This window comes from Catharus ustulatus, chromosome 15 (assembly GCF_009819885.2).
Source record: "Catharus ustulatus isolate bCatUst1 chromosome 15, bCatUst1.pri.v2, whole genome shotgun sequence".
NCBI classification, from domain to species: domain Eukaryota; kingdom Metazoa; phylum Chordata; class Aves; order Passeriformes; family Turdidae; genus Catharus; species Catharus ustulatus.
The window spans coordinates 13,563,085-13,585,687 of record NC_046235.1 but is presented as its reverse complement, the minus strand read 5'-3'; the positions used below and the strand labels follow the sequence as shown (position 1 = coordinate 13,585,687).

Here is a 22,603-nt window from a genome sequence, read left to right as displayed (position 1 = left end):
CCAGGGGGCTGAGACTTCATAGCCTGGGGCTGTGCTTGGACAACTGACCCCAATGTGCAGATGAACCAAAACTTATAAAAATGTAAAAACTCATGACTGGGATCCACCTTGGATTTGATTTGGGTGCAGCCCCAGTCAGGCTCTTGCACTGCCCAAGGTGTATCCTTTCAATAAACACCTATTTTATCCCTTTTGCTCTGTCCAGTCTCTGTTCTAGGTCAGACTTTCCAGGCAACAGTATCATGACATGATACCCTAGTGTGCCATGATATGAGTATGCATTTCCCTTCTACTCACAGTAGATTTTGATCTGAATTCACAATATATATACTTTTTGGTTCAACAGTAAAGATGCTCCAAGAAGTTTGGCTAATTTTTTGAGATCTTTATTTAATTTTCCTCTGGCAAGGCACAAAGGATGTGTGCATTCACCAGGTGATATTGTGTGATATTTATTCATCTGCCAAACCTGAGATGGGACAAGATTCCTACAGTCAACTGACCTGAGAGTAACTGTCTATTCTATCCCATGGTATTTTCAAGTGAAGAATAAGTTCCTTTCTGGAAGATCTGTTTTGACTAAATGTATTTCATTTTAGTCAAACATAAATTTTCTGAGTCACAGGAAGAGTAACTGGATTTAATTTAATAGTCTCCAATACACAAGAAATCTCTTTTGGGCTCAAACCCTATGAAGCAACACATTTTATGATAACAAAAAATAGAAGATCAAGATAGGAAGCTGACAAGAGATACTATTTTGCTCCCTGCTTTTCCATCTTTTTCACAACAGTAAAATTATTTACTTTGCAAAAAATGGTGGAGAAGATGAAAAATTTTGATGCCTTGTTTTGCTGCAGAGGAAGTTGGGAAGCCCCAGCATCCCCTCAGTTCTTCCTCAAAGGCCTCAGGTCCATCCTAAGTGAGGAATGGCAGAAATGTGCTGGACTTCAGTAAGGTCCTGCTCCCCACAGCTGCTACACACTGCGGTTATTTTGAGCTCTGAAGACAATTTATCAAATTACAGTTCTGAAAATGGTACAATGTGAGTCACATTTACTTCACATTTTTCTTTCCACGGGCTCTCACTATTGGCTGCAGGTTATTTATTACCTCTGATGCCTGCTCTGAGAAGCTCCTTTCTGGGTCTGTATTTCACATTTAATGAGAGCTTTTGCAATTTCATGACCGCTTTCTGAAGCTAAGGTGGCACTTTGCAAAGCTTAATGGTTTATGGTGCGTTTCAGACTTCACTGACTCCTGCCTGTCGCTTTGGAGCTGTGCACAGCTCTGAGCTGCTCCTTCTCCCTGGCCCTGCTGGGTACCAGCCTGTGCTTTGAAACCTTCGAGGGCAGCAACAGGGGCTGTGTCACCTCAGCCAGGACTATTAGTTCATGTGGTAGGGGCAGTTCCACCCCCAGTGGGGCCACTGGTCAGTGATGGTGCAGAGGATGGACAAGAACTCAGTGGGAAATGCCCCAGAGCTCGCAGCCCCCTTGGTTTGAGCCATGCATTTACCATCAAGGCATTCCTTTATGGATCCAGAGGGATGGATTCCTAGCTCATGGATGTTTCAGCATCCAAAGGCACAACACAGGCTGCCACCAGCTCCAGCTGGGATTCTCCATGAGAAGTTTCTGCCTGCCCTTTGTCATATTCACCCAGTCAATGCTTAGACATGAAGGCTTCAGAGCTTCAAGGATGCCAGCTGCAAAGGGACTGCGAGCAGGTAACCCTCAGCTCTTCTCTCTCTTGGCCATCCACAGGTCACCAAACCCACAGTGTGTCTTTAAAGCCCTTGGTAGGTTGTCCCCATGTACTTAAAAGCCTGTTTAAAGCTCTGCCTTGTAAGACTGTCCTTAAAAAGGACAACACTTTCCTTCAAAAGCAAATTTTTGTCTCTCTGGGGCATTGAAGTTCCCTGGGGACTGGTCTGAGACTGAGGGATGCACATTTACAAGAGCAAGTTATTGCTGCAAACCTCAGCACCCGCTGTGCTGAGTGATGTGTCTGCAGTTTTGATCTTACTCCTTTTTTTTTTAATGATAAATACATAGTGGCATATGCACTTAAAACAAGCATGCTCTGGAAAAAAGAAAACAAACCTCCAGACAAATTTCTCCTGCTCCTTTCCAAAACAAAACTGAAATAAACAACCCAAAACCTCTACAAAAACAAAATACACCCCTGCACTTGCTCCTTTCTGCTGGGGAGAGAATGACAGAACAGATGTATAACAGAAGCTATTTATGTTGGTTAATGCATTACAGGGGAGATGCTGAGAGATAGTAGTGATAAGTTTAGAAGCAACTACATAGGAAATATATTAGAATAGAGCAGATATCCCCACCTGCCCACAGTGTCATTCTACCAAGTGTTCATTTCTAAGTGATGTGTCACAGACATCCTGCACCAGGTTTGTGTGAAAAATACATGTGAAATATGGAATGTGCTCTGAGCCTTTCTGCACAACAACATCCTACGGGAATTCTCACTCTTCTGCTTCCTCCTGGCTTTCACATCACACAGAAATGTCCCTCTCCCCTTACAACCATCTCAAGGAGCTGTACTCAGAGTACTGGGAGTTATAATAATTCCCATATTTAATTTTTAAGTTTTTACCATCTTGCCAATAGTTGCAGCAGTCAGAAACTGCTCTTGTGTTCCATGGGAAAATATTGGTTTCAATGAAATTGTAATTTTCATTATCAGGATGATTAAATCAACCAACATTAAAATAACAATGATGGAACAATTCTCATTTCCCATTTCAAAGCAAAATAAAAGCACACTTTGAAATGGTGATTCAAAGCATGTTATTTAGCTAGAGCAAATTTTGTTAGCTGAATCAAACCCACTGATCTTTCCCTGACACTTTTTATTAAAGAGGTTGCCAAATTTGCTATTCCTCAAAGCCTCAGCTTTTCACTTCTCCCTGTTCCTCCTTGGTTCAGAAATCACCTATTGAAATGACCCCAAAGGAAGACATTCTCTTTCCTAAATAAGAATAATGATGACAAAAACAACGAGAATAAAAATCACAATAACCTGATCCTAAACGCATGGGGCTGTTTACAAGACAGAAATAAAATTGAAATTTCCTCTGCTGGGAAGACTTTCTGAATTCTCTGCCTGGCCTCCTACTAATCAATGATCAGATAATAAAACATATTCATAAAGGCTGTCACCATCAAAGTGCCCTGCAGGCTGTTATTTCCCTGCTATCACAAGCTCATTAACATTTGGATAAATTGGTATCTGATAGCCAAAAAGCTGGTGCTCAGTCTTCCCTGCTATCCCAAGGATGTGCTGAGCTGCACAGAGTTATCTCCACCTGTCGATGGAGCTGCGCCTCCTTCTCATCCCCTGAGCTTTGATGCCACCACAGCAGGCTGGAAATCAACTTCTGCCCACTTGTCTTCACCCATAAGATGGGGATTTCTGGATGAAACGTCCTTTGAAGAAAAAGGAGACAAAGTCCCCAAAAGGAAGGAAAAATTATCTAAGTAAATCACAAGAGTCATTTACCAAAAAGTCCCTTCATGAACACTTGGGATGTTGGGTCCTACTGAACTTTCAGGCAGAACTATTGGCTGAAATGGGAAGCAGGACACAACTTGGTCTTTCTCTAACCTTTTTAAAGGCCAGTAACAATTAAGCCACTCATTGTCCTCCATAATATTTGACACAGACCATATAACCTTTAACTGGGCACGTACTCTATTAATTCTCTCTACCTTGCTGGAAGTAATGTTAGAATCAGATTATTTCTACTAGCAACAAAATAAATGACTGACAAAATTTAATTGCAATTGGTGGCTTTAGAAAAGCTGCTTATTATTTCTGTAAATTCCCTCAAAAGAACTCCCCAAAGGAAAATGTAAATGATATTTTCATGGTGTTGAGTTTGAGGTCCCAAGTTCACACAGCTGTGGGACCTGTGAATCTCTGGATCCTTTCTGAGTCTGTAACTGATTCACAAAACTACACTTTAGTTCAGGAAGTCAAAGCAGAACCTGTTCAGCTTCAAAGTACGCAGAAAGATTAAACCAGCGAACTGGAAGAAGGTTCATTAGGGAAGGCAACCCACCTTGGAGAAATATCACATCCTTGCTGCATGAAAGCTCCTAGGGAGAACCAGAGGCTGTTGAATATCCCAAACTCATTTGTCTGGTCATTGGCTGGCTGGTCCCGTCCTTCCTCGAATTCCTCAGTGTGCCACTCATAGGGGCTGAAGCGACTCACCAGGAAGAGGACGACGCTCACGCCAATGTAGGCAAAAACAATGCACATCCATATCTCGTAGGCCAATGGATCCAGAAAGGAAAAAACTCCTGGTTTGGACTTTTGAGGTTTTTTTATCATTATTGATATACCTAAACTCATGAACGGTTTGGAAAAGTCTATAACTTCTTCTCGGACCAGGGTGATGGTTAATGGTGCCACAGCCACGTCCGCCCTCTGAAAAAGGAGACAGAAAAGAGATTTGCAGACTGGGAATAAAATATATTTACTAACTGCAGTGTGTGATCCTTTGATCTCTGTTTAACCTTGCTATCTCAGAAGAAATCATACAAAACTCATTCCAAGAAAAAGGTTAAAAAGGAGAAGCCCATAATATTGGTGGATTATTTCCATTTTATCGCTACTGATTACCAGATCTGTTTTGAAATCACAGCGCTTTCTTTTTGCAGCCACACAGCTCTTCTCATCTGATTTATCCACTGATGTCACAGTCTGATGAAGATGATTTTCTCTAAAAGAGCTTTATCATCCAGACATCAAAAGAGGTAAGGAAAGGCCAATCTCCTGAAAAAGGATGTCAGGATGTTTACTTCCATCGGGAGCTGCTTTTTGATAGCATAACTGATGCAGGAGAAGAGGAAAAAAATGTTCCAGCAATACTGATCTGCACTCTCCCCTAATTTTGCAATCCATCTTGAAAATGGAGAGGGAAATGCATTGAAATGGCTGGCAGCATTTACAGTGGAGCAACCATCAGGAGACAGATCATCCCCACTCCAACACAGTCTCACACGGACTTGGGAACTGATGCTCCCTGCATGATTTCCCTTGTAGGGAAAGGGAAATGAGACCCCTCTGTCTGAGGGATGACCTAAACATAATAGAGTATGAACTACCAGGCCAAATGAGGTTTAGAAGTGTAGGGTGCAGGTGTACATCTCTGATAATGGAAATGAGTGGCTGGACAGAAAGTAATCTCATCCCTCTATTCACCACTCATGCGCTGGGTGCTTGAAATCTTTTTCTTCTTTCATCCTGCCATTACCATGCAAATATAAAATAGAGTAAAATTTGGAGATTCTACCCGTGGGAAAGTATGACCTTTTGATACTTGCTCTTCTAAAAATGTAAAGAAAAAGAATCTTGGAACTGTTGAGAGGAAACGTTTTGACATTTCCCTAGGTGCAGAACGTGCTGTCTCTCCCTAAATTAAAATGTTTTACTTGGGCTGATTGTTTGAGCTGCAGTCCTCTGGAGAGCTCAGGCTGAGACAGGCCAGGACTCCTTCTACTGCAGTTATCTGAAGCTGTAAACTGGGACATCACTATTGACCTCCTCCGTAAAATCCTTTCAAAATCACAGAATTCACAGAATGACTGGGTTGGAAGAGACCTTCAAGATCATCGAGTCAAACCCATGCCCTAACACCTCAACTAGACCACATCACCAAGTGCCACATCCAGTCTTTTTTTAAACACATCCAGGGATGGTGACTCCACCACCTCCCTGGGCAGAGCATTCCAGTACTTTATCACTCTTTCTGTGAAAAACCTTTTCCTAATATCCAACCTAATTTTCCCTTGACACATCCTGAGACTCCTTCTAACTCTGGGGCTGGAATGTGATCCCATGTACCAAGAGCTGGGTTGGAAACTCACCCCGTAGACGAGCTCTCCCACCATGCCGTTCCACGTTTTGGTGTCGGGGTCCCGGGCTCCGTACTTGCCGTCGCGCACGATCTCCAGCCGGTAGTGGTAGCCCACGTGCTTGGCAATCTCGGCGGCCAGCTCCACGCAGTAGCCCTCATACCTCTCGTTGCCCTCAAACTGGTTGGCATTCTTCTTGAGCATCACGTACGGGTCCTCCTGGCACACAGAAGAGCAGCGTTGAGCCACACTCCTCATTGCAGAGCTGCACACCAGCTGTGGACCAGGTTCTGGTCACCCTGCAAAGCTCCAGCTTTGTGTTCCTGTGCCAAGGGACTGCCAACACACTGTGGGCTTATTCTAGAAGGTACAAAGTCTGAAATATTTTGTTGTGGAATATTCCTTTTATTCATGCAGAGTCCATGTGCAGCTCCTGTGGAGATGGAACTGAGGGGAATGGAGCTGCTGGCAGGACTTGGGAAACAAACCATTCACTGTAGTTCTGCAAGGGGTATTTAGTGTATCTAGCTGTAAATTTTTAAAGGCTTGCCTACCTGTGTGGGCACAGGAAGAATCAAATCTGCTGGACAGGAGAGAGCCTTAAAGTGTTTAACTCAGTTTGAGTATTGTGTCTTCTCTGCAGACTCCCAGTAAGCAATCAACAAACAAATTAGTAATATTTCACATTTCTGCAGGGTAAGTGTATGCAATGACACAATGCATTGTGGGGTACCTATTATTCCTCCATGATTATAGTGGAGATTTCTTTTTAAAGCAATGATTCAGCCTCTCTGAACAAAACAGCTTATCCTTCCCAAAACTGCAGCCCCCGTTCTGTGGGATAAATACCAAGCACAGGTACAATGTTCCTAATTTACCTGTGTTGATGTGCCTCTACTATCTTGTCATAATCTTTTGTATTTTCTATGCTTAAGCATGAGAGCTCTTTAATACCTACTTAATTACCCACAGCAATTTGCAGATGGCTTTATGGAGCCAGCAGGAAACAATAAGTGCTATTATTATTATTATTATTATTATTATTATTGCTATTAAAAAAATGATATAATACAAAGGGAGGTACATGCGTGGGAAGAGGGAGCCTGCACATCAGGGGGATGGGGGAGAGGGAGAGCTGGGGTGGAATTCACAGCACTTACTAGGATAGTTGTGACTATGTAGGTCCTGTTCTGCAGGCTCGTGGACTCGTTGCCACTCTGAGTATCTACAGCTATAGGGACCAGCTTCTCATCTTCATTCCAATAACCAATCTGCCCAACACAAAGCCAGGATTAATAGGTCTTTGCAATATTAACCAAGACACAGTAACAGGTTCACCCAAGCCAGATCAGCCTTCTCTGCATGTTCATATCCAGCCAGGGATCTCCTTTCCTGATTTTTCATGTCTTTGGAGAAGGGGACAGGGGAATTCCCCATCCCACAGTGGCTCCAGCCTGAAAATGATAATGTGCATGATGTGCTACAGTAGTACAGTGCTTGTATGCATGCAAAAACATTTATCACATTGTACTGGTGATTATTGCCATTCCTTTCCCAGCGTGACTTCCAAAAATTATTCTAACAGTGAGCTTGCCTGCTGCAGGTGCAGGTGCTAGAGGGTGATGAAAAATGATCCTGCAGCTGAAAGCCTGCATGCATACAGGACTGGCTCTTGGGACATCTTGAGACAACAGGACAAAAATTCAAGTCAGAACCGCCCCCAGTCCTGCACCAGTATCAAAAAGTTTGGGGTTATGAATAAACTGAACACTTGTAAAGGGAAGAACTCTTAAGGTTAAATTCTGCTTAATAATAATCAGGGATTTGGGCAGCTCCATCACTTTTTGCAGGTAAAGCAGAGTGCCAGCAAATATCTCTAGGGAGATTGTGGTTGAGGTTATCCACTTGGAGGGCTTGATTTTAGAAGAGGTTTTCCTTCACCTCATGTGAGTATGAAGCTGCCTGAGCTCTGCTCATATGAAAGAAATTTCTTATCACAGTAAAAGGGAAAAGGTATTAACCAGGGCATGACCAGGAATGTGGTGATGGCAGATTAGAGATCATAAAAGCTAGGGAGAAAAAAAAATCTATGCAGTTCCTAATCACTCTTCATTGCTCAGACAAAAAGAATGGAAAGTGAGGAAAGAGCTTTCAAAGCTCTGCCCTGGGGCAACAAAAGGGGAAACATGGATGTTTGCTTTGCACCTCTAACCTGATGGATCTAAAATACCATATGCATCATGGCAGTGATGTACATGTCTTCCAATCAAATATTATTTCTGATGGTAAATACATAGACATTTAGCCACTCAATTTCATCTCCTCTAGAGTCTCTCCATACTGCCAACTTATTGAAGTTCAGAGACCCAAACTGGGCATGATGTTACCTTTGTCCTCTTATGAATACTTTGCAGTGGAGGAAGACTGCTTTGTACATCTTCAAAATGACATTTATTTTATTTGTCAAAGAAAATTTGCCTTTTTTCACTTGTCTGTGGGGGGCTTTGATCTCACACCTGCTGTTCTCAGGTGTAAGCATAAATTTGATATAGGGGCTGTAAATATGGAACTTTCATTATTTACATTTTTCTTAGTTTCAAACAAGTTTTTATCTTTCAGGGGACTGAGGAGATGCAGAGAATGCCCCTTTCCAAAATATGTAGTAGCTCTCCTTTATCAAGGAATAACTGAGTTATTCTCTGTTCTTCAAATAAATGGTATCTAAAGTGGGACATAAGCACCTAGAGTCAGATTTTCAAAAAGATTAGTGTTTCAAGGGCTTGGCATCTCTGAACAAGGACAGATTTTTCAAAGAGCCTGGGATACAGAAAGGGATCAAGACTTCAGAAGAGCACAAAGGTCTGTGTAGCTTTTGGGACGTGGTTAGTGGTAAAGCTTTTGTCACTTCAAGGAGAGCAGAATTAGGTCAGCATAAAGGGTTCACTTACAATGGTTGGGGCAAACAGCTTCTGCCTGGCTCTGCCTTTGTTTATCCTTGGAAAAGTGGAAGGGCAAAGCCAGACCTATAGCTGGGCCTGCATCAATGCACCGTGCCAGTAGCAAAGGTGAGCTGACCAAGTTTTAGCATCCTGGAAAATTTTTGCCACACCTGAGGTGCCCTTGTTGGTCTTGATAACACCTTCCAAATGTTATATTTTTTTAGCAATATTCCATGAGTCTTCCCTAGTGCCTGGCTTTGCTCGTGCCTAGAGCTGGGAATATCCTTGTTGTGACTCCACAAACAAACTTTTACAATCAGGAATGCCTGTTGAGACCCAACCACACCTCCACTCAAACAGGCTGGAAGCTGACACAGGATGTGGGGCCAGTGCCTGCTTTACCTTTCTGATCCCATCGTGTTTCATCTCAATCACGTGCAGGGTGTAGTTGGTCCTGCGTCCTTTCTCGTTAAACTGAACGTTGCCAGACAATCCCTCAAAACGGACCTTAAATACACAAATATCAATGAAGAGAGCAATTTGGTCAGCTTCTCATGCAGTGGGGATTCAGCTGCAGTCAGAGGGGAGGAGAAGAAGGGTGCTGAGTGCAGTCATTACTCTCAGTTCCATGCAGGGGAGACAGCACATCTGCCTGAAACTGGGATTTCCCTAAGGCTCACTCTCTACAGCATGCCTGGCCATGGGCACAGCCATCCTCTTAACTAACTAATTTCATTAAAAAACCCTTTCTTTTAAAACTCAATGATTTAAAATATAGCACAGCCTGAGAGCTAGATGACCAATGTGAGCCCATCACCTCTTGGGATGCGACAGAGAGCTGAATCAGCTCTGAACTCCTTGAGTTTGGGGTTTTGTATTTTCTAAATCTGACCTGGAGTTGGGATTTGGTGAAGAATTTGTCAGCTCAAATCAGGAGCTGTAAATCAGGAGGAAATACAAAACCATGGCCACAGCTCCCAGCTGTAATCTTTTGATAGAGAGGAGTCTATAAGTTATCAAGCAAATTTAATTACCTCTGCACCAGATTAATAAAATCCAATAATTTAGTATTGACATTTGCGTAGGAAGCTTTGAACCATAAATCTCTGCTGATAACACTGCTGAGCTGAAGTGATTCTCACATCACATCCCACATCCTGAACTTCCCCTTGCTGCAGAAGTGCCCAGCCTGGAATGGAGAAGGGCTCCTGGCTGGAACCACACAGTGTGTGGGGTCCAGGCAGTGGGAACCAGGACCATGGGAAGGACAGAGCAGATTTGGGTTTCTGTGGAGACCACCCCGAGCGCTCATTCTCTGCCTTTCCACTCGCTTTGGACAAACCTCTTGTCCCTGCAACTGAAATCTTCTCACATGCAAAATGGGGACAGGTACTAACAGCCTTTTTAAACACCCTGAGATCCCCAGAATAAAGACCCGTGGTGAAGAAATGAGGCTGTGTCATTACAGAGGAAATCTGTTGTTAATCTGGTTAAACCCTGTTTGTTTTCCAGCTGTTACAACAAAGGTTTGTCATGAAAACTAACATCTGCCAGCATTTTCTGAAGCTCTTTCAAACCAAGAGGTATTCCTGGTGACATTTGGATAAACATGCTTTTCCCTTTCCACAAGACACAACATGCCCATAAAAAATAGATGTGCTGAAAAAGCACCATTGTCTTAAGCACTCCCAAGCCTGCTTTTTTCCACGTCTCCTTTGGTTGTCTTTTCAGGCTCTGACCGATTCTGAAGCTCAGGTCACAGGTGCTTGTGCTTTGTAGCTTTGTATGCACTAAAAGGCAGGTTTACAGCATCAATTTCTTCTATCTGAGTGAATGAAATCCTAATCCTGTGATATCCATGTGGCACTGAAACGGCAAAAGGGATCTCAGCTATCCATGCTGCAGGATGCAGCACAGCTTTTCTGTCATTCACCATCCTCTGACAGTAAAGGCAAAATACAAAAATGCAATGCAAAATGCAAAAATGCAGTGCAAAACACGGTGAGGGCTGACTTCAACAGTGCTAAGCACCAGTCAAGTCAACTGGAGCATTCAAGCACATTTGTGTGTAAGACATGGATGGGCATGTGGCTCTGTGCTGGGACATCTGGAGCAGAAGGATGCTGTTGTGGGCTTCTGTTTTACAGGGTTAGTCAGCAGTTAGGGACTATTAGGAATTTTCTAGATGTGCTGACCACATAATGATAAAAAAAGAATTTGTTTAAAATTATCATAATCTTTTCAAAGTACAATTGAAACCTTAGTGTGGTGGTTTTAAGCAATATTTTGTGGGCCTCTTCCTGCAAAAAAAGAAAAAAGGTAATTATCTTTGATAAAAACATACATTTTCCTGAAACATGCCAGATTTCTGTTTTTAAAAGAATGAAGAATGCTTGACATTTCTTTTCATCTTTGCTCCTGCCATCCATGAATCCTTGTTAGGAGGTTGTAGTGAGGTGGGGGGTCAGTCTATTCCCCCAGACTGCCCAACAGGGCAAGAGGAAATGGCCTCAAGATGTGTCAGGGGAGGTTTACATTGGACATTGGGAAAAATTTCTTCTCCAAAAAGGTTGTCAAGCATTGGAATGGGCTGTCCAGAGAGGTAAGTGGTGAAGTCACCATTTCTGGAAGGATTTAAAAGATGTGTGGATGTGGCAGTGCTGGGGACATGCATTGGTGGTTTAGTGAGTTTGAAAATGCTGGGATAATGCTTGGACTCAATGATCTTAGATCTTCCAACCTAAATGTTTTTATGATTCTGTGGTTCCTTCCTACACTAAACAGGAAAAAAGCAATTTGGGAGCTTGTTCCAGATGTTTGAGTAGAAGCAAGTAGAGAAACCTTTTGCTTTTAAAAAGCTTATAAAATTTTAGGTGTTAACAAACGGGAGGTGAAGAGAAAGCACACTGTGAACAGCTGTAAGAATTGCCTTAACTGTGAGTCTTTACAGAAAGGATAACTCAAACCTTCAATCTTGAAATGAGTTATTCTATTTCCATTTGCCTCTTTCTTGCTACATTACTAAATACTGGAAGGTTATCAAATTCATGGCTAAATTTTTTGCTGCAGGCTTCTTGCCCTGCCTGTTCCAGTCTTTTATTTTGAGCATCACAACAGAACTGGTCAAGCCTTTTAAAAATTATTGTTTTTCATCTGTAAAGAGCCAACTTTTGCAAATGGATCTTTGTGTTGTTCACCCAAAGTCACTCCAGTTGAAAAATTAAGACTCTTGAAATTGTTTTAATGAAGATATAAGGAAACTTCAGAGATGATTTTCCAACACACACACACAAAATTGTATTTTCTAGCTGTCTAATTTTGATATCTTATTCTCATAAATTCAATAAAGAAAAATGCTGGAACAGCTATTGCTCATCAGAAGACTTCCAAGTATTTCATGTTTATTAGGTAACCTATCTCCCTAATGCATCAGGGAGGCTGATTTTATTATAAGGGCTTGGAGAAGCTGTGACAGTGATTTGCCCAAGGTCATGCAGAAAGTCAGTGACAGGCTTGGGAACAAATTGAATCCATGCAATAAAATCAAATCAGATGCAAGATTTGGTTTTAAAGGAATTGTTGTTTACCAGTAAGCCAAAACCAAATCAAAACAAAATACTTGAAGAACTTTACATATGATACAAATTAACCAAATAAATATTATTTTTCTTGCCTTCTTCACAGTTAAGGAAAGAAGATGGGATGAGCTATATTTGGATAACACTGAACTAGCAGTATTTGCAAGGAACCCATCTATTTCTGTCAGGAAAAGAAAGAAAAGTGCTAGAAGTAAATGTCAGTCTTGAAATTTAATGAAATTTTAAAATATTCTACCTTGGTAAGTCTTTGATAAGAGTGAATTATTTTGCTCTCTTGCTGTAGGTTTCACATTGTATTTTTGTTTATTCAAAAATCTAAATTTTATGCAGGAGGAAAAAAGCAAGACTATCAGATTTGAGGAATAAACTACCTAAATGGCTGCTCTTTAGACTTTTATGAGTCCTCACAGTATGAAACAAGCTATAATCTGCACTTTGAGAACATTTTGGTGACAGCCAGCCCATAAGGCAAAATTCACATGCATTCATTAGCAGGCTGGAACTGAAGCTGAGTTCCCAGAGAGTCAAATAATCTGCAAAAAACACGGTTTGAGCAGTGTCTTAGGGAGGGGAACATAAAGACAGGAGCCTTGATTAAATGGGATGATATTTTGGCTTTAGAACAACAAGAGAAGTTGGAGCAGGCATGGACACATCAGATGGCACCAGCAGCAGCAGGTTGCTGGATGCACTGCTCATCCTGAGCGCCTCGTGTTGATACCTTGGGTTTTAGCTTTTATGTTTTTCAGAATCTCTGCTGCTTAGTGTGTACCTCTGAAACTTCATATTAGGTATTAGTAAGGTCTCTTCACAGGGTAGTTGGACAGAACAATTCCTTTTTGGCTGGAGAATCAAGGATAACTGGTACCCAAAAAGCAGAAACAAGGGTGAGGGAAGGGGGCAAGCAAGGGGGCTGAGACTTCATAGCCTGGGGCTGTGCTTGGACAACTGACCCCAATGTGGAGAGGAACCAAAACTTAGAAAAGTGTAAAAACTCATGACTGGGATCCATTTTGGATTTGATTTGGGTGAAGCCCTGGCTGGGCTCTTGCACTGCCCAAGGTGAATCCTTTCAATAAACACCTATTCTATCCCTTTTGCTCTGTCCACTCTCTGCTCCAGCTCAGTTCTGCTGCTTCTGCTGCTCCCACCCACTCCCAGGCCGTGCCCCCATCTCCCCCACCTGCTGCAGGGCTCTCTGGATGTCGATGCCCTGTCCCCAGGGCACGGCGGGGTTGGCCAGGCAGTCGCCGGCGTTGCCGCGGCGGGAGATGTCGATGCGCTGCCGCCGCAGGTTCTGGAAGGCCTCGGCCATCACCCGCACGCCGTCGTACGTGAGCGCCGACGTGTACTGGGAACACAAACAGAGCTCAGGGTGACTCTTCAGCTCTTGTGACAAGTGATTCGTGCTAATAAAATTATACCTGTATTAGAAAAATTGTTGCTTTATAATCAATAGAAAATAATTGTTACAATTACTTCAAAGGAAGAGGAAAGGAGACAAAGCAGAATCCTCCAGATGTTCAGTGGAGGGAGGACAGTAAGGATGTAGGCCTGATAACAGCATCTAGAAATAAAACTTTGGGCCTTGAATTGCACCAAATTGGGATGATTCCAGGTATTGGACACTTGGATAAGGCTTGTTATGGGAACATATATTTAATTATATAACTCTAAGCTTAGTGTGCTTGTGCTACCTGCAAGGTTACACAGAGGACACTGAGGAAGACCCAGAGCCTTCATCGGAAATGAGATCCTGAAAGAAGGAGAGACCCCAACTACTGGTGGAGCATGCACAACACAACATAGTGACATAGATTTTAGGAATAAAAACTAGGAGGAGCTTTCCAGAAGATTCTGTATTAATATGTATTATCATACAGTTTATAAGTGAGATTTTTACCTTGATTGAGTTGGTGCAGAGGGAAGGGCGCTCTCCATACCCCTGGTTGGTGTAACCCGGTCGGTTTTGCTTATGCTTCATTTGAACCAAACCTCAATTATACTAAATTACTCACTGCCAAATTTTGTATATACTTAAATATAGGTATCCAATGTACTTTGATGGTATTCGTTTTAATACAATTGCTGCTATTAAAAAATGCTGCTAAATTTAACATTGGTGTAGAATTTAATCTTGTTTCATAAATTGGACAAATTGAATAATCCATTTATAACACTCTGATGTGGCTATAGTGGCAGGTTTAACACACCAAAGACACACTACACTTCTTATCTGTTTATTATGACAACTGCTGTCTTTTATACCCTCTGCACAGTTTACACTTTCTTCATTGGTCACAATTAGTCAACACAACAATCACTGGTGGAAAGTTCTCCACCCCTATTCTTCCCAGGACCTTTCTAAAAATACTTTCCGCAGCTGTGGGGTATTTTTCCTAGTTATCTTCTTTTTCTCCTTCTTCACTTCTTGGTCTCCATGCCAACAGCCTCGGTCAGAGAATACTTCTCAAAAAACCCCTCATTTATTAACCCTCTCTAACCCACAGACCAGCTGTGGGTCCTACTACACTCTGTTGCCATTTGAGTTTTAGATTTTTTGTCTTTTATATGCTCCCTGTATTCTTCATACATATATTTGTGGCTCTGTAGCCTGTTATACTAGTGGCTAATTTTCCTAGTAGTTTTCCATAGCCTTTCCCTAGGCAAAAAACCAAAACAAATTCCAGAGCTCCAAGCCCTGAGGAGTACAAAGCCCCTGTGCTGTCTTGGCTCATCCTGGGAATCAAGGTTGAGAACAACTCTTTGAGATACATTTCATGGACAGAGAGCAGCTAGTGTCAATGGAATTACTCCAAAAAACAAACTTGACCAGAGAAGAAATTACATCACCACTTTTGCTTCTAATTGGTGCTTTTTATCAATTATCTTAATTTCCTAAAATCTATAAAAATGTACTCTTTCCTGTGGGGATAGGCTTTTGTGGATATCCTTCAATAACTACCCCTGAAAGCCTTCAAATAAAAAATCTGCTCTTATGTTACCTCCTTACTAAAAGGATCTCGAGTTTCATTTCCAGGTTAAGAAAAAGGCAACACTCTGTCCTCCCCTCCTGTCTCTGAAGTTCAACAGCCTCTTGCTCCCTGTAATCTCCACTGCCCTGTTGACTCCTGAAAGTTGGGTTTGACTTTCACAGAAGGGAAGTGAAGGAGAAATTCCTGATTTCACTCCCTGAAGCAGACTCAGCCCTGAAAGTAATTTACCTGTTACCCAAGCATTTGTGTTTAATTAGAAGCATTGACCTGAACTTTTAAAGAACACATTATACTGTGTAAATGTGAGCTACGTCAAATCAAGAAACAAGGGACTTTTTCTGGTCGCAGATGGAGACCAGAAAATTCCATCTCAATTGGCAAAAATTCTGCAAAACATGAGTTTATTCAAGCAGAAACTTGTACAGAAAGCAGTAAAACTCTTGGCAAGAGCCATTAGTGGTAACTCTTTTTTCTACCATCACCTACTGATTTAGTTGTTTTCAACTTTCTTAAACTAATCCCAAGGTTAACATTTCTATTGCAGAGTGTTTGTGACAAATGTATTCATTTTCAAATATTAAACAGAAAAAAGCAACCTCTCCCTCCACTCATCCCTCAACAGCTTCAGGGCCTTCAATGTCAGGAATTAAAACACTTTTCCCCTCTGTTGTACACACTGATCGAAATGCTCAAAAAGAACATCTGGAAAGACTTTATTATCACTGGATGTCTTGTAAACAAGTCAAAGGTTAAGGACTTAATGAGGCGTTTTGTTTTTTATACACTGAACATTATGAGATATTTAATTCTTAGCTTTGAGGGGGTGAAAACTGGGAGACCGAGTGAATACATTAAGTTGTTTATTTCTTAGGAGGCAGTAACTGCAGCCTAGTAAAATTCAGACAATGTTAAGGCAAATGGAACAGATAATGTTCTTAATTATATTGAGAGTATCTCAAGTGAGAATAAAGAGCCATGTGTGATCACAAAGAGGTGAGCATAACTTCAACTGAGCCAGATGGAACCAGATGAAATGTGTTTTTTTATACCACTTGCCTTTGGCCTCTTCCAGTCCACACGTGGATGCTCTCTGGCATCATTATTCTTCCACTGTTGCATGATCCTGGCAGGAACAGTATCTGTGTAATTCACCAACTGGAAACCAGTGACATTGGCTCCACTCTCCCTGAATTTGGTCAGGTCAATGTCCATGAATCCCTGGTGGAGGAGAGAAACAGGAGAAGCTCATCAGAAGAAGACCTATCTAGATGGGAAAGAGGAATCCTGCCTATGTATGAATATGGCAGACAGCTCAGGAGAAATATCTTCCCTCTGGGAGGAAATGTCCAACTCAGAAGACACAACAGTTCCCAGTCATGGTGTGAACTTGTTTTTCTCACAGGTTCTGAGCTGGCCATATCCTGCAGTCACCACCCAGGGAGATAAATAATCATATTAACAACAGCTCACTTGCAAGAAAGCTAGCAGAGTAATGGGAAAATGCGTAATGAATAATGCTGAGTGAAATGAACAACGTTTGTAAAATATATTGAAAAGTATTTGTCAACCAGCTTTAAATTTTATACAGAATTATTCATCCAGCCCTAACTGTCAGGGACTCAGTCACCTCTGGATAGGCTACTTCTTTTCAAATCACAGCTCATGGGGAAAAATAAATTCTGAACAATGAACTTTCAGTAGATCAGGAAGGATCTGGTTGGTCAGCTTCTTACAGGAGTTGTACTATTAAAAAAGCCAGTTCATAAAATTTGCTCATTTGGGAGAAAAGAATGCTTTTCTTGACTTTAGATTACTAGCAAAATATATTTCTTTCATTTCCTTATTGTTCTTGTCCACTTCTGGCTCTCTGGATGAGATGAACACGTGTGCAAATACACGTGTGTATTGATTGGGGTGGCACTGCAGAATTAGTCACCCCCTTGAGTCAGAGGTGAAAAATTAATGAGACACACTGCAATATAGAGGAAGGGGTGATTTCCTGGTGTCCCAGCTTTGATGCCAACTGCAGCCCTGCTGATGGCAGAATTGTTTGCTGTGGCTCCTTGCAGAGGTGCTTGGACAGGCTCTGTGTGTGGGACAGGCTGAGGTCTGGTGTTTTTTTCTTTAGGAACACAAGCACAAGAGGTGTACTCAGTTATTTGCACTGGCAGCCCTAATGCATGAGGGGAGAAGAATGGGAGCACTGTCACAGTGCCATCCTTTGAGCAGCAGAGGAGCTGGTTTGAGCTCTGCCTTCCCCCTGCCCTGCTGCTGAGTGCTCTCCTGCCTTGCTTGCTCTCACACACACCATGATGGTGTGAGCTAAAAAAGCCAAGTTACATCATTTCCAGGAAAACACCAAGCAGGTTGCCAAAATGATGCTCTCTGTTCACAGGTTGAGGGAGCTAATTGGCTGATCAACTTCCAAAGTCAGGATCAAGCCATTAGATGGAAACTGTTTTGGGAATAGACCTTGCCAGAAAAAGACTAAATTGCCCTCTCACATAAGTGTCAGACTGAGGGAGTCATAAGTGACTCAAAAATGACTTTAAAGACTTTCACACATTTCCTTCCAGCATTTTGTAGGCAATTTAGCATCCACTTACAAGGCTGAGGATTGGATACTGGTGTACAGATGCTCTAAATAGATGGCTTGTTTTGCTTCAAAGTACAGTGATTTAGGTTAAAAGAAAAAAAAAACCAAACAGTATTTTGTTTGTACATACTCCTCAGAATGCTGGTTAAACCCACATCAATCTTGTTTGTAATTGCTGGCGTAGGGGTTTCAGAAAGCCAGAGCTGTGATTAATGAACAGGAAATGCAGCAGGATAATTGTCCCTGACGTCTTAATGCATTTCAGCCCAAGTGGGTTTTGACACATAGAGCTCCTAGGGTTCAGTAAGAGGGACCTCACAGGTTGCCAACTGGTTATTCATGGCTACAACCAAATTACACTGACATTTTGCTCCTGGGAGGTACTCAGGGGAAAAAGATCTGTCAAAAGAAACTATGTGAGAGCAACTTGAAGTTTGTGCAACCAGCTTCTCTTTAGGAGACCTGTGAAGGCATGAAGAAAAGTCCAAGTTCACTGCAGAGTATGAATAAGATGACTGGTGTGATAAACCCCCTCAGAATGCAGATTTAAATAGTAAAAGTTAAAAAAAAAAGTTATGACAGCAGTGATGAGACAGCAGTGGTTGAAAGCATTGTATTTCACTGTTTTCCCTAAACAAAATCATTCTGAAACTGAAGCAAATATTCAACAATATTCATTGGGATTCATCTTGCACAAAATATTAAAATAATCTGAATAGTTTATAGGAATTATTTCTTCCTGAAGATTGTATATTAATTTTTCCCCACTCATTTTTGACATTGTTCAGGTTCTTTAAAAAGTGTGGAGACCTCTGAAGATTTTCCAATCATTTAAGGCAGTTGGGACCATAGAGGACATCATTAACCTTGAAGACATCTTTGCATTTTGGCTGCTATCAACAGCTGAAATAATTATTTTCACCTGTTACCCCTCCTTCACATGCCCCAGCACAAGGACATTATAGGAGTGCTCCTAATGACAAAGGAATTTTAATCACCACACTGAAATCTGCTCAGAGCAGGTCTGGGGAACATGAGAGCCAATGAACAGGGAAATCCAGAGGCCAAATATTTTATAAAATAATTTCCAGAGGAGGTGAATTCTTGCTAGCAAACTTATAAACAAAAAGCCATCATAAGTTATGCAGACTGGGTTTTGAAAATGCTTCTATTGACAAAGTGGCAGCAGGAATTCAACATGTTTATCTCTCCTTCTGGAATATCAGTCAGTGCTTGTAGCAAACAGGAGAACAGGAGAATTACAATATTTGCAACTAAAGAAATCATCAATCATCTGTCACTTTGTTCTAACTATAGACATTTATTGCAAAAAAAAAAGAAAAAAAAGGGGAGAGCTCTTATTTATTTTTCAATGGCCATATTTGGGAAACAGAAAATAAATTCTTAAAGCTTGCCTAACAAAAGAGTGTAACCCATGACTGAGGGCCAGCAGCTGTGCTTTTGCAATAATATGCTTAGCATCAACCAGTTTGAGAAAGAAGTAGCCCAGAAATGTTTCTCTCTGTCATCCAACCAAGCACAGCAAGAAGTGAACAGAGCTGGAAGGATGCAGTCCATGCAGTCCCATGGAGTGATCAAATGATTTTGAAACTTTCTAAAATTTGCCAGAGAATACTGGAAAAAACCTCCACTTTGCAGCCATGTCTGGAGCCCAGCTCAGGGAAATGAGCTGAGCCCCTGGAATCTGGTTTGTGTGACTTGCTCCAAGCTCCTGACTCCTGAAGCATTTGGGATGGGTCTGTTGGACATGCAGGCGTGAGCCTTCCCCTCCCTGCACAGCACTGCAGTGCCCCTGGGAGGAAGAGGAGGAATATGGGGACTCCAGTGCCCTGGAGAGGCAGGCACAGAGCACAGGGCCAGTGCCCAGGCTGGGGTGCTCCAGGCAGACAGCACTCCTGCAGGCACAGCCGTCCTGGAACCATCCAACCATCCCATCACACACCCTGCAGCACCATCAGCTGCCCCTTGCACTGAAATTCACTTCACAAACCACCCAGCAAACCAGAGACTGTGCCTTCCAGCCTTGCCCAGCCTGGAAAACGCCTGGCTCTCTCCAAACGCCACGGAATGAGCAGGCTGACAATAAACCACAAAAATCTGGTGCCTTCGTGCTGATGGGCTGAGGCAGCTCCCTCCTCCAGCCTGCTCTGACTCACAGATCTGCACCACACTGTTCCAGCAGCAGCAGGCTGGGTTCAAAGGAGGGAACTTGCTCTTTAGCCCATACCACAGGCTCCTCTCTGCATTAATGAACCTCGAGAGCAATTATGTGCAGGGCGCTGCTGTGAGCAAATAATATGGGCAGCTATTACAGACCTTTGTGGCTTCAAACAGAAAACTGTACTGGGAAGGGGTTTATCCTCACTGTGCTTCCTTGATGCATCTGTTCTTTACACTATTCTTAAACTGAAAGCAGTTTGCAGCCAGAGGTTGTTTTACTGTCCCATTCTCTGCCTTGGTTGCTGGGAGAGGCGTCAGCAAGTCACACATTTATATTCCTCTCCACTGCTTGTGGGCTCAATCATCAAAGGAAATGCATAATGCAGGAAGACTGATGACTTGGAATGGGCCTCATGAATCCATCTTGATTAAGTGGTCCACGAAGGATCTGCCTTGGAGAGCAAGTCCCTCCAGAAATGAACCAGCTCCTAATTGATACCCTGGACACTGTGAGGAGCCAGAGCAAGAGTGGGCAGTGCAGGCAGCTGTCAGTGGAGGTAAAACCTCATCCCTTTGTGCACAACCCTCCTCACATCTGGAGCTTCACTGATTTCCCTGCATCTCTCCTTTCACCCCCATATTTCACTGCCTCACTGAGCTAAACCTCTGCCTCCTCTCTGCACTCTGGTGACCCTTGGTGGCACAGCTGCCTTTGGGACACCATCCCAGCCCATGGGAATGCACCCACACCTCCAGATCCTCTTTGCCTTTCACTGAGCTCACATGGATTGCTGGCCCTTTCCCTGCAGGTGCCTCCTGTGGTGCCTTTGAAGCTGCAGAAGCAGGGGTGAGCTCTGGGCAGGCTGGAACTCAGCAGCTCAAAAACCACCCTGCAAACCTCCCTGCCTGTGCTCCAAGCCTCCTCTTTTCCTGAGATAAAGGCCATTAGAGAGTCTCCTTGAAGACAGACGCCCTCCTGAGAGAAACAGTGCTGTTTTCTCTCCTCCTGCTGCATCTTCTGAGCTCTCCAGGTCTCCCCCTGAGACTGGCAAACTCAGCTTTGGATGAGGAGAGGGAAAACCATCCTGTTCTCTTGAATTGCCTGGGGAAGGCTTGTTGGCTGAAGTTAACAGAGCCCCCTCATCCCAGGGAAGAGTTTAGGTTTTTAAAGTCCCTTTCTGTCTGGGATGAAGAGATTAAAGTCTGCTTTTTCTTTTTTTTAATAGGTTGCACACTGAAATATTCCTTTTCAAGCCAAAAGCATTTAAGCAACTCACCCTGAGCTTGGGTGGGTGCCACAGAAACCTGTGGCAGCCTTGGGAAGCTGGCCCAGCTCTGTTGAAATGCATGACTTGCAATGCCAGACTACTTCCTCATATCAGATTTTATGATTATAAGAAACTTTTCAAAGCAAAATTTTTGCTTCTAAATGGCTGCAGATCAGCTGAGTGAATACAAAGTGGCTCCTGTCACACCAAGGTACACCAGTGACTTACTGCAGGGAGCAAGAAATGGAGTGTTTCCACACAGAGCATCTCTAACACACCAAATTATCTTCAAGCTCCACTTCTCCAGTGAAGCATCATTCCTCACTCCCATCACTTTGGATTATTAAGGAGGGTATGTCAAAAAAGGGCCCATCTGCTCCAGTGTCATTCCAGTTTGCCTTCCAGTGGGAGAAGGCTTCTTCTCCTCTGCAGTTATTAATGTGTCAAATCCCATCGTGGCAGCAAAACATGTGAGCCCTCACTGTGACTTAGAAGTCAGTGAAGAAAGGGAGAAGACAGGAGAAGGGGGCACTGTCAGACAGCTTCCCAACCCTGCAGCTTGATGAGTGTTTTGTCCTGCCTGCAGATACAACACAAACCAAGTGAGGTGAGAATCCAGACTTTAAGCACAAGGGGTGGAGATGAACAGCAACTTTTCCTTGGTACAGCTCTGCAGTTTTTCTTTGTGATGTTATTTGCCCAATCCTGCAGCTACAGCACATCCTGGGTATAAATGACCATACACATTTTGTCAGAAGGCTCAGTCCAGGCAGGGAAGAGATGTTCTAGGTGAATGTTTGTGCATTAGAGAGCTTTCAGGGCATAAACTGATTTAAGGGTTTGGGAAATGTCCATGCAGTGGCAGATGTCATGAATTCAATCAAAGATATGATTAAGGGACCTGATCACAGTTTACAAGGACCAAAAACATCACTAATGGAATATTTTGTCTAGCAAACAGAAGCATAAATCTGGTGGAGGAAGCTGAAGCTAAGCATGTTCTGACTAGAAAAGAGAGCAAATGAAGTCACCATGAGGCAGATACTATGGATTTACACATCACCACTTGCCAGCTGAGCTGGGGTAATGGATTAGGAGACTGCAAATGGCTGAGGAAACCTGTTAGTTTAACA

General features: G+C 42.7%; 1 protein-coding gene across 4 annotated transcripts in view; it reads right to left on the bottom strand.

The window, feature by feature from the left end:
• The window catches only part of GRIA1 (glutamate ionotropic receptor AMPA type subunit 1), a 122,391-nt gene that overhangs the window by 31,130 nt on the left and 68,658 nt on the right, over positions 1-22,603 (bottom strand). For all 4 annotated transcript variants that reach the window (XM_033073072.2, XM_033073073.2, XM_033073071.2 and 1 more), the window contains exons 6-11: positions 16,482-16,643; positions 13,613-13,780; positions 9,233-9,337; positions 7,052-7,162; positions 5,904-6,110; positions 4,091-4,461 (exon numbers count right to left, since the gene is read on the bottom strand). In XM_033073072.2, coding sequence (XP_032928963.1) covers positions 4,091-4,461; positions 5,904-6,110; positions 7,052-7,162; positions 9,233-9,337; positions 13,613-13,780; positions 16,482-16,643 — 1,124 coding nt within the window. The remainder of the gene's footprint in view (positions 1-4,090; positions 4,462-5,903; positions 6,111-7,051; positions 7,163-9,232; positions 9,338-13,612; positions 13,781-16,481; positions 16,644-22,603) is intronic.